The sequence below is a fragment of the Netta rufina genome (assembly GCF_964035555.1).
Source record: "Netta rufina genome assembly, chromosome: 2".
NCBI classification, from domain to species: domain Eukaryota; kingdom Metazoa; phylum Chordata; class Aves; order Anseriformes; family Anatidae; genus Netta; species Netta rufina.
This window is the reverse complement of record NC_140124.1, coordinates 15,767,794-15,782,460: the sequence shown is the minus strand read 5'-3', so window position 1 is coordinate 15,782,460 and position 14,667 is coordinate 15,767,794. Positions and strand designations below refer to the sequence as shown.

At 38.9% G+C, this 14,667-nt stretch overlaps 1 protein-coding gene across 2 annotated transcripts in view; it reads left to right on the top strand.

Annotated features, from left to right (window-relative positions):
• The window catches only part of ZEB1 (zinc finger E-box binding homeobox 1), a 126,092-nt gene that overhangs the window by 97,183 nt on the left and 14,242 nt on the right, over window positions 1-14,667 (top strand). Inside the window, exons 3-5 of one of the 2 annotated variants that reach the window (XM_084306640.1) lie at window positions 4,924-4,986; window positions 6,601-6,762; window positions 10,751-10,953. In XM_084306640.1, coding sequence (XP_084162766.1) covers window positions 4,924-4,986; window positions 6,601-6,762; window positions 10,751-10,953 — 428 coding nt within the window. The remainder of the gene's footprint in view (window positions 1-4,923; window positions 4,987-6,600; window positions 6,763-10,750; window positions 10,954-14,667) is intronic. The other variant, XM_084306641.1, reaches the window with a different exon arrangement.

Genomic DNA, 14,667 nt, shown 5'->3' with positions numbered 1-14,667 from the left:
TGCTTCTGCCTTTTCCTTCACAAAAGATAGCTGGGGAAAAAAAAAGTATAGATTATTGGTTATATTGGATATCTTACTCAGAATGATTCCATGTTTTGTAAACACTGTCAGGAGGTATGTGTTGTACATATTATGCAGCAGCCTTAGAAGCAGAAAATTTGAGGCAAAGAGGAAATGGGCCTTTTTTTTTTTTTTTCCTGTGGGATTAGATACTGAATTTCGTAATATCACACAGCATGCTTATGTTCGAGCCAAATTGGGGTAAATGCAAACATTTCTAGAATTTATTGTGGAATTTGTCCTTAATTCCCTGAAAGACGCAGAATATTTTCAGGTATGTCACTGTCTGTGGCTGAACTCCGACCACAATTCTTTAGCATTCACCTTGTTGAAACTTGTGATTTAAGATCAGTTCATGGCCTCACATCTAAATAAACTGAAAGCAGTCATTTGGTCACTAACTGCAGTCCAGCTGAGAGCGAGCAGCTGAGAGTTCAAAGAATAGCATCAACTCAGCCAGCTTTTACAGGGCTGCTGTTGCCAAGATATGCTGTGCAGTGAAATGAGTAATTTGGAGCTAAATGATTAGATAGAGAATTTTCTTGGTTCTCCTGCAAAATCTTTGTTCTGCTGCAGGTTATATATAAGGGGAATTGCAGTTACATAAAAACGGGCTGTTTGTATACTATTTCTTGAACTGCTCAGACATGGGTGTAGGAAGCCTGAAGTATGGACTGGGAAACAGCACTGAGGCCCAGAGGTGAAGGATGAAGACCCTTGGGCTAAGGGGTGGACTAAACGTTTCGTGGAGCTATACATACAGGTAGTTACACCACAGCATCTTGCCTCAGGCAGCCTCTGGAGATTTTCAGAGCTCTAGATAGGTAACAATATCTTTTTTGACTTCCTATTTCAAATGTGTCATTTTTAACCTTTTAAAATTTGTCTCCTTAAAATGAAGCATTTGAACCAAATCCAACTGTAATTGTGTTGCAAGAATCAGATGGCGTTTTCTCTGCCATGGTTGTTGGTTACTCAGCCAGGCTTCCATCACTGTTCAGACAGACAAAAGATTTAAACAATTGTGTTGCTAAAATTACCATAAATTTCTTATGTAAAAATTATATGTTCTGAAGTCTCTCTTATAGCAGTCTGAAGGTTTTTTATTTGCTTCTAAGTTGTTTTCTTTTTTAAATAAATTGTTTGAACTTCTGGCGAAGGCTGCATGAGAAAAAAATGAGGGTTAAATTAGGTTTTATAGAGCTTTGATTTTCTATGGTAAAGCTCTATTTACTTTTTTATGGCTTTCATAGAAAGAAAGGTGCAAGCTGAAAATCACATCATCTGTCTTGGTTCTACACTAGAACTCTTAAGAGAAGGGTATTGCATACGTGATCTTCATCTTAAAGGGAAAGGTGCTGGGGTAGGTGTCCATGCAACACTAAGACTGTCATCAAGACTAACAATTATTTTTGGAAAACATACCCTACAGCAGTCATAGTAGGTTGGGTTTCATCACCAAAGTAGTACTGAAAGTCACTAGTTTTAGTTGGACTTGACAGAACAGCTTTTTTTACATCTATATTCTGTTCACAAACGCACCAGAATAGAAACAACACAACGTAACATTTCTTTATCAGATCAGTTTCCTTCCGTTTCCAGTCATTCTAACTGAACTTCTCGAAGACCTTCAGAACAGGTGTTTTAAATATAAGGTGTGTATCTCCAGAGGTTTAACTGAAGCAGTCGTACAAGCTTGAAAAAGTGAACCACGTGTATCCGGCACAAGTTGCTGGCCATGTGCCAGCATTCATGTGTGCAGCGATCCTCTACTGTGATCTCTTTCGCCTTAGTTTGAAGTAAAACCTACACTGCAATTAAAAAAATAAAAAGAAAAAAAAAGCAAAGGTCAAACCCTATTGACTTACATTAATGAAAAAGTATTAGTTATGTATTGTAAGCATTTAGGAAATGTAGAGATCTCAGGCCTGGAACTAAGATAACTTTGAAAAATTGAACATTTAAAAAAAAATTGCCCAGACCATGAAATAAACTTTAAAAATTAGTGAAATTATGTTTTAGGTGTAAGGTCTTTCTGGAACCCAAGAATTCCTTTAACATACAAAATGTTAGGTTAAACTTATGTGCTGTAATATAGATTGTGCTCCCTCAGTGTGATGGATCGCTGATGAAGGTTGCTGCACTATTTTGCTTTAGTTTCATTTGGGGGGAGGCCAAAAAATGTGGCGTCTTCTTGATCAGGTTTTTACTCACAGGAGCAAACAGCCAGGCATAACTGTGAGCTGTAGATAGTGCTTGCTATATGCAAGTAGTACACCAGAAAATTAGCTCTAAAGAATTTATTCTAGACACTCATTTGATGGGCTTTGTAATTTATTCCCTTCTCTGAAGATAACACTGTGGCAGAAATTTCAGTGAAGTTTGCCTTTCTGCCTACACCCCAAATTTCCATTTTGCGAGTAGCAGAAATACATTCAGTTATCTTATCCACATAAAGATCTTCACTGTCAGCCCGTGATGCAGTGGCAGCGCCCTGCAGGTTCACTGGCAGCGTACACTGGTGCCTGTGACCTGAAAGTTACTGGCATTTGGCTGGAGGAAATCCCACCCTATCTCTAAGCAGCTGCTGGTAAGAAATGGTGAGATATGGAGAAAAACAGAGCTGAGCAGAGCTATCAGAAGTAGCGATGGGAGCTCCAGGCACTCCTTGCTGACTGTGAAGTGAAGCCTTGCCTCACCTGATCCTGGCTCCTGGATGACTGGCTAGGTCAGAGTTGATGACTGCCAAGTGCTGCAGAGATGTTCAAGAGCATTGCTGTCTGTCCTTATTTCCAAATAGCACGAGGAGCCTTCTCAGCCCCACTGCTACTTCCCAGCGGCTGTATTTGCAGTGTGGCACTTGGGCTCCTGTGCCGAGCACACACAGCTGTAAAGGTGGAGCTCTTCTTGGCAGTCCTCAAATTATGACCTGTCTGTGCAGCATCAGGGAAGATCACGCCCTGTGGAAAAGGTCTCCTCCCTTTTTTACACCCCCCTTTTCAATATGGAGAAGAGACAGTACCAGAGTTTATGACTATTAGAATTGGGAGTGTTTTTAATTTCACTGAGATTAATCTTGAATGCCATAAATTCCTTGACATTACCTTGGGAAGCATCACTTTTATTTGTCCTGAAGCCAATGGAATTTGCTAGAGACACTATAATTTAAACTCCTATAAGTAATAGCTTACTGATAGTCCCTTTCTTCCACAGAGCCTATTTCATAATGGAGAAAAACCACAACCTTTTTTAGGAAGAAAAATTGCGTATTTTGTATCATGAACGTTTTTAAGAAATTAAATTTTGGACTTCAATTTTCATTGCCTGCATTCAGCCATCTTACAAATTCTGAACAAAGTCTGCAGTATCATGAGCCAAAAATATAATTACTTCAATACTTCAGTATTGATCAGTGGACCATAGTGGTTTTTTTTAAGATGCTAATTAAAATTAAAGTAAAATTTAAGTGTTACGGTTTCCTTTTAACCTTTTTTTGTTTGTGACTGTCTGCAGATAGAGCTTCCCCACCTTGCTGGGTCAGGTGGGTTTTGTCAAGGCAGGCAGAATTAACAGGCTTTTCCTCTGAGGAACCCATTTGTATCTGAGAACTTAAAAGTTACCCTAGGATTTATCATCTCACACATAAGAGAGAAATTGGCTTCTCCTGTAATTAAAAATCTGACATGTTCCAGGGTTGTGAATAGCCATACCAGGTGGTTTTTCCCTGTACCAAAATAGAGTAAAGAAAGGTAAATAAAAATATAACAATTACCATTTCAGATCATGCCAGTCATGCATTCTAGCATCTTGGATCGAGAGTCATTCTCTGCGCTATAGCTCTGAAGCACTTAAGGTCTCCAGAATAAAACTATGAGATAATACTTCTATTTCCATCAACTCATACCTATTGGCTGCTATGTATTCACATATAGTAACATAGTCTAATAATAAGGGATGAAAAAAACAATATAGTTTCCCAGTGCACTCCTGCCATAAACCATTTACTGACAAAAATGGCAGCAGTCACCTTTCCCGTACGAACTTACTGGTACCAGTTACCCAACATGTCCAAATTAGCAACAAATTCAGCCTTTATTGATTTTAACCAACGGTCTGAAGTGAGAGAAAACTTCTGTGCCACGTGCATGGACACCACAGCTTTTCAGGAGCTGGTAGAGCTTCAAGGTGTAGGCCCCATGGGGCCAGCTGTATGGATGTCTGATACAAAGCATGCAAACTCATACTGGGAGGTGTAATGGGTATGTGAAGCATTGCTGTAGTACGCAGCTGATCTGAAGTAAGGGGCATGTCTTTAAAATCAGTGTTTGTTGGAACAATCAGAGCCTGTAAGTGGTTCCTAGACAGTTTACAAGAAACGGAAAGCAGTATGTAGCTGTTCGCAGGCATTATCCACAAATCATCAATCATTCCTGAAAACTGCTAATTGGAAAAAATAAGTGTATTAGTTTTGTGATACTACGGTTTCTGGAAATAGTACTGAATGTGTCAGATAGCTCTGTTTGTACATGGGATTATTTAAGTAGCTCACTCCATATTTGCTGGAGAAACACTGTCCCAGTCTTTACCTGTCTTCAAATAATGAGTACTATGCGGTACTGCTTCCTTTTAAAATTTAATTTCTTTACCCATGGAATATCTCTGTGGTTCAACCAATTCCTGCTGGAGTCGTGTGGAATCTGTATTTTGGAACAAATGTTGTCCTTACGTGCATTTCTTCTAAATACAGAATTTGAAAAAAAGCTGAACAAAAACTTCCTCAAATATATTAAGTTGGTGGGTGTGTGGTTTGTTTGGTTTTGTTTTTAATACTCGCTCTTCTTTTTGTGAAATGTAATATTTCAGCTGGAAAAGAAAAAAAGGAAATCCTGGGGCCTGAAGCTCAGACAGATGAAGTAGGATGTACAGGTATTTGTTTGTTAATCTGAGTCCCTTAATAATAAAGTGCTATTGAATTTTGGCTAGGTTAAGTATCCCTGTGAAAGCCTTGAAGATTTTCCCACCTCTTTATAAATCACTTTGCTCTTCAAAACGTAAAGCTTTACCTTGTGAGTGCTGTTTTAGCCAGCTAAGTCCAGGTCTCCTCACCCTAGAGGGGCAGCAGAGCAGTGCCTCCACAGCAGCTTGTGTGCTAACAGCTTCAGCAACAAGAGCAAAAGGAAGTATAACACTGATGTTAGGTGTAGAATACAGCTACAGCTCAATAGATAGCGTTTTAAACCTAATTAGGAGTATAACAAAATAAATCCAAGCTAGTGATTTTCTTTTAAACTCCTCTATTTTTACTGATTATGCAGAAAGCAAAATAAAATTTGGATCTTCAGGTTCAAGATCAAAACCAGACAGATGCCTTGTCGTTTTGTTATATTCTGCTTTGGTAATGTTGAAAAAAAAAATTAATATATAACCTCTCCAGTTTCTTAAGATTTTTTATGCATCATTTTAAAGCCCTTAACACTAAGGAGTTTGATATTATCAGGGTAAGCCTTATTTACAAAAAAAGGTAGATGTGTTAGACTAGTTTCACTCATTTTTGTTTGCAATAAAAGCAGGTCTTCTCAAAAAAAGTACAGAGAAGTACCTTATAGTACATTAGTCTAAACATGAGAAAGACTGTCTTGTCTAATAAAATGATTGTGTCAAATTGCAAATTGAGTATGAGACTTCACACTGAGAAATGAACCATAAAACTTCTCCTTCCTATTAAAAATATACCTCACATTTTTAACAGTGGAGGAAATCTGTCATGATTTAGTGTGTCACAGACAGCTCTTGCAGAATGTTCCACAATGGTAAAAGTCTCTATGAAAAATGTATTTAGGCAAACATGTGCTGGCAAATATTTATTGTACAATGCATGAAGTAACATATTTAATGTATTATTTGTTAACTTCAAAATAAAGTTTTTTAAATAAATTGTTCATTGATTTTTTTTCCTTAAGTTTTTAATTGGAAAGTCTTGAAGAATGTTAACTCGATCTGAAACCTGTATGACACCCATTTCCAGCTCCAGAGAGCAAGCCACTCAAAGTTCAGGTTTGGTGTGTTTTAGCCAGCCAAATTGTTATGCAGAGTTTGAACATCCTCTGGGCTTGCACTAATGAACAGGTCTTAAAATAACATTAAAAAATATGTCTTGAAGGCAACAAATTGACTTTTTCAAATGTAGGAGCCGAGACTTTAAGGCTGTATTTCAAACTACAAGGACTAAATTGTGATTAATATTGCATTCAAGAAGGAAGGAAGTTGAAGAGAGATAAATGTAAAATGATGAAAATATAGTGAAGTAAAGAAACCAACTGTATTTTCAGTCAGTTTTTTAAATGTTGTTCTGCCACTGTTTCTCTGTTTTAAAACTTGGCATATTCCTATATCTTAAGGAGCTTGACCTATACTAGTATTTGTAAAGAGCTTTGTAATCCATGGATAGAGAGCGATTTGGAAATGTGAATTATTGAATCTCATATATGTTCTTTTTAAAGTCTTCATTTGACATCTTGTATGTTGTTTTTTTACTTTTAGTAAAAGAAGATGAATGTGATTCTGATGCAGAAAATGAGCAAAACCATGACCCTAACGTTGAAGAATTCCTTCAACAAGAAGATACAGCTGTTATTTACCCTGAAGCACCTGAGGAGGACCAGAGACAAGGCACACCAGAAGCTAGTGGTCAGGATGAAAATGGTAAATGTGCCACGAGCTCAGTTCTTTCAGAATAAGTTGTACTAAGTACTTGACCCCGAAGTTCTGTTGTCTTTCAAAATACAACAACGCATACACACATAGCTTTTGAAAAAAAATATAATAAAATTTTAGTTAAATATAATCATAGAATGGCTTGATTGGAAAGGACCTTAAAGATCATCCAGTTCCAGCCCCCTGCCATGGTCAGGGACACCTCCCACCAGACAGTGTTGCCCAAAGCCCCATCCAGCCTGGCCTTGAACACCTCCAGGGATGGGGCATCCACAGCTTCTCTGGGCAACCTGTGCCAGTGCCTCACCACTCTCTTGAGTGAAAATTTTCTTCTGACCTCTAATCTAAATCTCTCCTCTTTTAGTTTAAAACCATCCCCCCTTGTCCTATCATCTGCCCAAGTAACAAGTCGCTCTCCATCTTCTTTAAGTATTGAAAAACTGCAATAAGGTCTCCCCAGAGCCTTCTCTTCTTCAGGCTGAACATCTCCAGCTCTCTCAGCCTTTCTTCATATAAGTCCTCCAGCCCTGTGATCATCCTTGTGGCCCTCCTCTGAACCCGCTCCACATCCTTCTTGTGCAGGACTCCAAGTGAGGCCTCCCAAGGGCAGAGCAGAGGGGCACAAGCACTTCCCTTGCCCTGCTGCCACCCCTCTGTTGATGCAGCCCAGAGTGCAGTTGCCCTTCTGAGCTGCAAACTGCAAATACTGATGAGGCGATGGGATCGTCATGCAAAAAAAAAACACTACAGCTTGATTTTGTGAAACTAGACATGCGCTGTGATTCAGTAGTATGGGTACCTAAATGGTAATAATCTTCAGTAATTGGAAATAAAAATGAAGCTTTCATAAATCCATTCAGTAGCATTATATGCAAGAACAGAACAAACATTTATTAAATGCAATGAGACTGAATCAAGAGAGGATAGTTTTATGTAAGAATAATTTAGGGGGAGATATAACATGTTTCTTTTCTTTTTATATTTCTCAACAAAATGCCTAAAAGAATGTACTAGATAGAAGTTCTTTTATTAGATAGTTGGTCTATGACAGACTTTGTTGGATTTTTTTTCCTTAAAAGACAGCAACAGACAAAAAAGAAATACTGCTTATACAAAAATGTTTCTGTGAAATAAAGCAATGGCCTGTTGTTATGCTTCTTAATGGAAGCCTGTTACAAAATACTGACTTTCAAGTAGACTTTGAAAATATTGTTTCATATTGGAATACAAAGTTTTTATTTTATTATGACTTTTCTTTGCTCTTAGGTAACTGTTCCAGCGTTATAATTTTATATGGTACAAATCAATGCTCTATATTTTGTTATTTTTAAATAATAAGGATAACTAATAACTAGTAGTGTTTTAGATTTAGAAAAAGAAAAAATATCTACTTAAAGAAATTTTAATGTGCTTCTGAGTGAGATGTCAAGACCGACTACGTTCATTTCTTCATCGTGGAACACACACTTGAAGACAAAACCTGTTCAGATTGGTTTTGCATTCTGCACTGCTTTTTGACATGGTCAGTTTTCATAATCTGTGAAAACTCCAGAGTTTTAATCAGATTGTGTTCCTTTAGTGAGTGTATTTAGGATTTTCAAAAGAAAATAATATCCTACGTAAAGGATTTAGAGATGTTGTGTTCCAGTTGTTTCAAAAAATGTACACATTTGAACAAAAAACATTATTGTGGCTGTGTTACTGTACTCGAGCCTAAGGGAGAGCAATGAAAGGCACAATACTAACAAATTTGTTCTGTTCTTTCAGAGAGTTTATGGTAGAAGAGATTCTAGAAAAGGAAAAAAAAAAAGTAATTTAAAATATTTAGTAAATTTAGGCTGTGTACCTGCCTACTTATATACAGAAGCAGAACATGAATTTCTAATAATTTGTGTTTTACTTTTGAGGTTTTGCAAAATTCAAATAAGATACATGCTCAACAGTAGCATCTTAAAATTATAATTTAATTAATTTAAAATTTTAATCTCTGGTTGCAGTGGCACAGATTGTCAAGTTAGCTTTACAGACTTGCAATATGATTTCCATGTAATCATTAAAAATACAAATTTATATTAATAATTTAAATTGTACCTACCTAAGCAGGTTTACAGGAAACTGTTCTGAAAATCGAGATGCTGAACAATGTTGGTCAAAGTTTTAATTATTTGGAAGAGAAAATGCAAAAAAATGTCTTGATACTTGCTAAAGATTTACACTTCAAAGCCAGGAGACTGGACAAGTGAAGTCACAGAGAATTGGAGTCTTTGGTAATGGGCTTTGCAAAACCATTGCCATTTCAACATTTGCTCCAATGGAAACAGAATTTAACACACTTCTGACATTTCCCCTGACTTGGATCTATGCTGAAATGTACTATTCTTTATATTGTGTGAATGGAGTTGTAGATGGAAAAAAATCGATTGAAGGGAAGCATACTATATCCACACATATGGGGATGTGCTCGTTTTTGGAAAACGTACCAAATCTGGGAAAACAAGAAACTTAAATGGCTAGAACTACACCAAAGTAGAAACAGTGAAATGTGAGCGTTACCTAGCCCGTTCTCATAAGGAATGAAAAAGATCCTGTATGACAGAGAAGGTGCTATTTTTAAGTACTAATGAAAACTGGTGTGACTCTTCCTTTTTTTGTTTTGCAAGACCAATTGCAGTAAAAATAAAGTCAGTAAATTCCACACAAACAAAAGGAATTGCCACTTTATAGAGCATATAATCAATCTATGGAAATAACTGCTGGAAGAGGTCATGAAAATAAATAATTCAGAAGTACTTTAGAAACTACTGGTTAATTTTAGGAGTATTAATAATGCTTATAGTTCAGCAACTTAAAATGACAATCTGTACAAATTTGCACCTCATGCTTCAGATCACAAAATGATAATCTGTGAGGACGTTCCACCTTCCCCTCCTGCTCTCACTTATCACAGTGGATAGGTGAATCAACACAAAATTTGTTTTCCCTTGAAGCATGGAAGGTTAGGATGGTCATTAGAGGATACCACACCTTATAAATAGTGCAGCAAGTACAGCAAACCCTGCTTTTAGGTAAGCACATTTTCATTAATCTGTGAAGTGAGATGTAAAGTAAGAATCTGAGAAAAAAACAATTCTAATGTAGAATCAGTTACTATATATGAGGCATAAACATATGCCTGGTAAGAAGAGCTGGAGTTAAAATTTCATAAATGGTGACTTCTCAGAAATATTCTTGTCAAATTACTATTCAGCTTTAATTTGATTTCACTTTTTACTGTACTGACACAGAAGTAGCTTCATGAAAGCCAGAAGAGTAAAATCCATAGGTTGTATTGAAATCATATTTATGGCATCACATTTGATAGCTCTGTCACTTATCCCCTTCTCCTGCAGACCGTATGTCCTACTACCAGGTGCATATCTGTGTATAACTGTAAGATTATAGACCATGTTTCTATTCTCCTTCCTCTTACAATTTTGTGTTAAGAGAAAAAAATTGTTCTCTGCAGGATGCAAATACTGTTTATTCCTTAGGAACTGAAACTGGATGGCCATTAAATGTTTTAGTGCTAGACATAACTTGTAAACATGATTTCAGGGTTGCCAGTGATTGGGCTGGCCAGGTCTACAAAGATTACTGGATCTTCAACCACGTTTTACAATTTTCAGAGTACTTTTTAATCCGAAGTACATGTGCAGAAGCTCTGGTGCTGTGTAGCAAAGTCCAACAGACTTAGGGACAGAGGTGTGGCTCGGCTGGGTGTCATTGTGCTGATGTCCTCCACAGCACACTGGGACAGCTGTATCCTGCTGCAGTTAGAAATGTAATACCTGTGGAAAAAATATAAACGGTCATTATTCCTTTTCTAAAACAGATGGAGCTTCCTAGCAGCTGCGTGTTTTTTTACAATTACAATCAGCTTAGGTAAATTCAGAGCAAACAGTTTATTTAAGTACGGTGTGTTCTCTCTCCTGTGTAGGAACGCCCGATGCATTTTCCCAACTGCTCACCTGCCCGTATTGTGATAGAGGGTACAAGCGTTTTACCTCTCTGAAGGAACACATCAAGTACCGCCATGAAAAGAACGAAGATAACTTCAGCTGCTCCCTGTGCAGTTACACCTTCGCCTACAGAACCCAGCTGGACCGCCACATGACGTCGCACAAGTCGGGACGAGATCAGGTAAGTGCCACGGGGCTGGAGGACTTGCTGCCTTCTGCAGCAGTGCCGTGAGCTGGTGTGTGAGCAGAGATATCCGCACAGAGCATGTCAGATATTCGACTCAGAGTATTCGCTGGCTGGCGTCCCAATCCTGGAGCATTTACTGAAGCTTGCAGATGAAGTCAGACTTTCTCCCCTGCTATCAGAGGATGAGATGTGAATTCCTGTGCTTTCATTCATCTACGCAGTATAATTGGGTTTGAATTTTAGTGTGTTCTTTTTAGTGCTTCATTGCATTTACAGGTGATTAGGTTTTTCTATTCATCACCTAACATTACATAAGAGTCATGACTCAAATTTAATCTCACATCTTTAGTGAAATACTTATATTTTTCTTCCATGTATCCTGTTTGGCCAATTCAAAATCAAGTGTAGCCATTTTTGCCCTGAAGAAACAATCCATTGTGTTGATTCATTTGTCTGAACTGTGAGATACAATTTCTAAATATGGCCCATGCTATAAGACAATATACAAAAAATTGTTCGTGCATAAATTACAGCGTTTCGATACTAAATAAAGCAATAGAAAGGGCTAAAAATATTCTGAGCTTGTTTTCTCTGGTTCATTGGTTAACCCAAGGGCATGGTTCCTTGAAATGCCCTGGTGAGCTGGCTTCCTCATTACTACTGAGATACCTGAGGTTTCCCTCCCCTCCCCTCCCCTCCCCTCCCCTCCCCTCCCCTCCCCTCCCCTCCCCTTCCCTTCCCGAAAGCTGTAACATCCAATAGAAAAAAGGAGATGCTCTTTTACGTATTGTTAACCCCTGTTCAACGAGCTATTACTAAGTCAAAGAGTTCAACAAGGTTAAAACTGTAGTGTCCTTCTTTATATCTGAGCAAATACATTCAGGAGAAGTTTTTACAAAAAGTAAGGGCGGTCTAGTGGCAAGGGTTTTACTGTTTCACAGGGTTTGGAATAACCTCGCCAGTGTGTTCTGGCAGGGCAGCTCTTGTTTAATCACAAGTATTTCCCCTGAACAATCCATTTCTGCCGTGCTCTCTTATTGGCTTGGCTTCCACTTTAAAGCTACTATCATCTTATATACAGCTTACAATTCTGACTAAAATATATGAGAGCTTTTTGTAAAGTCTCATTGCTGTAAGCTACCACTTTTATTTTCCATTTTTTCAAACCAGAAGCCCAAAAGTAGAAGAATGAAGTACTTGGGAGGACTTCCCATTTTTGCATATAGTTTGGAAGAAAAGAGAAAAAATATCGAGGGAATAAACAATCTCAGAAGAATTGCTAGAAAAGGAAACATTGTGTTGCTGCAGGAAATGTTTGGTATTTTAATGGGCTTATGCTTCTGAAGGACATGACTGCATTTGATAAGCAGGAATATTGTTTCTGTGAAGTATCTGGAACTCGGTATTCACCAGGTTAAATGTGATTTTCTAGAGCCATAGCCAGAGTCAGAACTACAGTAGTGCAGATACTTGGTTAATTTGAAGTGCTTACTTGTTTATGTTATTGTCACAATGTTGTCATGTCATCAGATTTGCTGCATGCACACGGTTACATCGTTTGTGTAATGGAAAATTGAATTTTATCTGTAGTAAAGTATAGGCAACGTGGCCATGGATCTTCTACAGCAACATCTTCAAAACTTAGCGTTTCCTGTTCTTCCTTATTCATAAAGGACGTACCTGAAAGCATGTGACAGCATGTGACAGTTTTATAACTGGCAGCAGTGAGCAAAGATAATTTCTAGTGTAGTGGAGGCAGCAGAAGAGGTAGGTGCAGGCTGTGCCTTCCTCTGAGGAAGGGGCAAACATGCTAGGCTTTCTGGCTGCTTCTGCTCCAGCAGAGAGCTGAGCACTGATCCTGCACCTTCTCCTCCACCCCCCCCTCCTCTGTGTCTCCAGCTTTCCTCGTACTGCTGTGCGCTCGCTCTGGCACCAGCTAAGGGTTAGGAGGCAGCAGTGGTGGCTGTGTATCACCTGCTTTCATGTCTGATGCCCCAAAGAGACGCAGCATGGATAAATGCTTCCTGTGTTTCGTTTTTCTTCTCATCAATCTACAAAGCACCCAGAGCTTGTCTGTTAAAATTTCATATTGCCATGAACACAGCTGACAAATGACCATTCTAGAAGACCATTACCAAATCGTCTGTGAAAGACCACCAATTTAGCTGTGACTCCTATTTTCCAAACAACTTTTCAGGAGTCCCGTTAATGCTTTCATTTCTCTAGTGTGAAGAGAGTGGACTTGTGTCCAAAGCACAGTAAATATTTGATGCAGAGCTCTGTTAGTGGCTACTTACAGACCTTAAGGACGATGTTTCTTCTTTCAGTCCTAAAAGAAATGCAGAGGATTATGGTCTGAATGTTGAGGTTAAGTCTTAATGAACAGGAAACAGCAGTTAAGTACAGTGCATTAAACAATATATCACACATCGGAGGCACAAAAAGATAGATTTAACACTACTGGAAGAGGAAAAACATTTGAATCTCAGAAAATGAAGGTGGAAGTATCACAGATGGTACTTCAGAGAAGATTCATGATTTCTCAGTTAGTTCTAAAGAAGATTCTGCGGTGTACCTCTTGAGGATATCCCAGATTTAAAATAAATAAATAAAGCACAGGAGGAACAGCGATAAGAGAAAGCTGAATAAAGAATGACAAACACAAGAAGGTAAGGCAGCACAGATGGAAATGCTACCTAGCAGAAGGCTCAAAGCACTGAAAGCAGCTTACAGCTGTAACCAGGAAAACAGAAAGACTCGTTACAAATTTGGTAAAAGAAACGTGAGCTTCCATGCCAGGGAAGCAGCACATTGAATTTTGAAGACTGGAGCAGAAATATTTTTGACAGCTTGAATACGTGCAGTAATATTTAGTATTAGTATGTATGTAGTCCAGTAGCTGTTTGCATGCTGAGATCCTTTAACTTGCCTAATCTCAAGTCAAACAGCAGTAACTGATTCTCTGCAAGCTTAAGTAAATCCTGACACGGTTCCCCAGGCTCGCTGAAGCTGGATCATTACAGCACAGTGAGTCAGCCACAGTCTTCTAGAGCATCATCTCCAACGTACGTAGTGAAACAAAGCTCAGAAGATGTGTGGACTAGCAAAAGACAGCTGACAAACAGGGGAACAGGGGTCTGATCAGGGTAAATCGGAGTGGAGACCTCAAGGCAGAGACTTGGAGAAGGCTGAAAGGAGAGGACATGGAGGTGGAGCTGAGCAGGATCTGCTGAGAGGTGAAAACTGCAGCTTAAACAAATGCTTATCCCGAGAGAAGCGCAGAATTAGAGTACTTGGAAGCAATTTAGATTATCTTGTTTCAATTTGTCTTTGGTTAGCATCTGTATCATGTAAAGTAGGACAGGGTACGGAACAGGGGGCTTGAACATTTGGACAGCACACCTCAGAGTCCTCACACTCCTCACCCAGCAAACTCTCGCAGCTAAACGTTCTCAAAACCATCGCTCATAAATCATGGCAGGAGCACCACCCTGCCTTCCTATCCATCTCCCCCTTCTCCAGCAGAGCTCTTGGCCCCCAGCAGGCTCTCGGGGAGAAGTCCCAGGGCTGGGTGGGCAGAGGAGCCCCTCTGCAGCCTCCCGCAGGGGAGGTGAACGCGCATCAGCTGCTGCCTGCTGGCTGCCCGCACGCAGGCTGTTCCCCGGGGTATGTGAATAGCTCTGCTAATGAGTTTATGAAAATACTCGC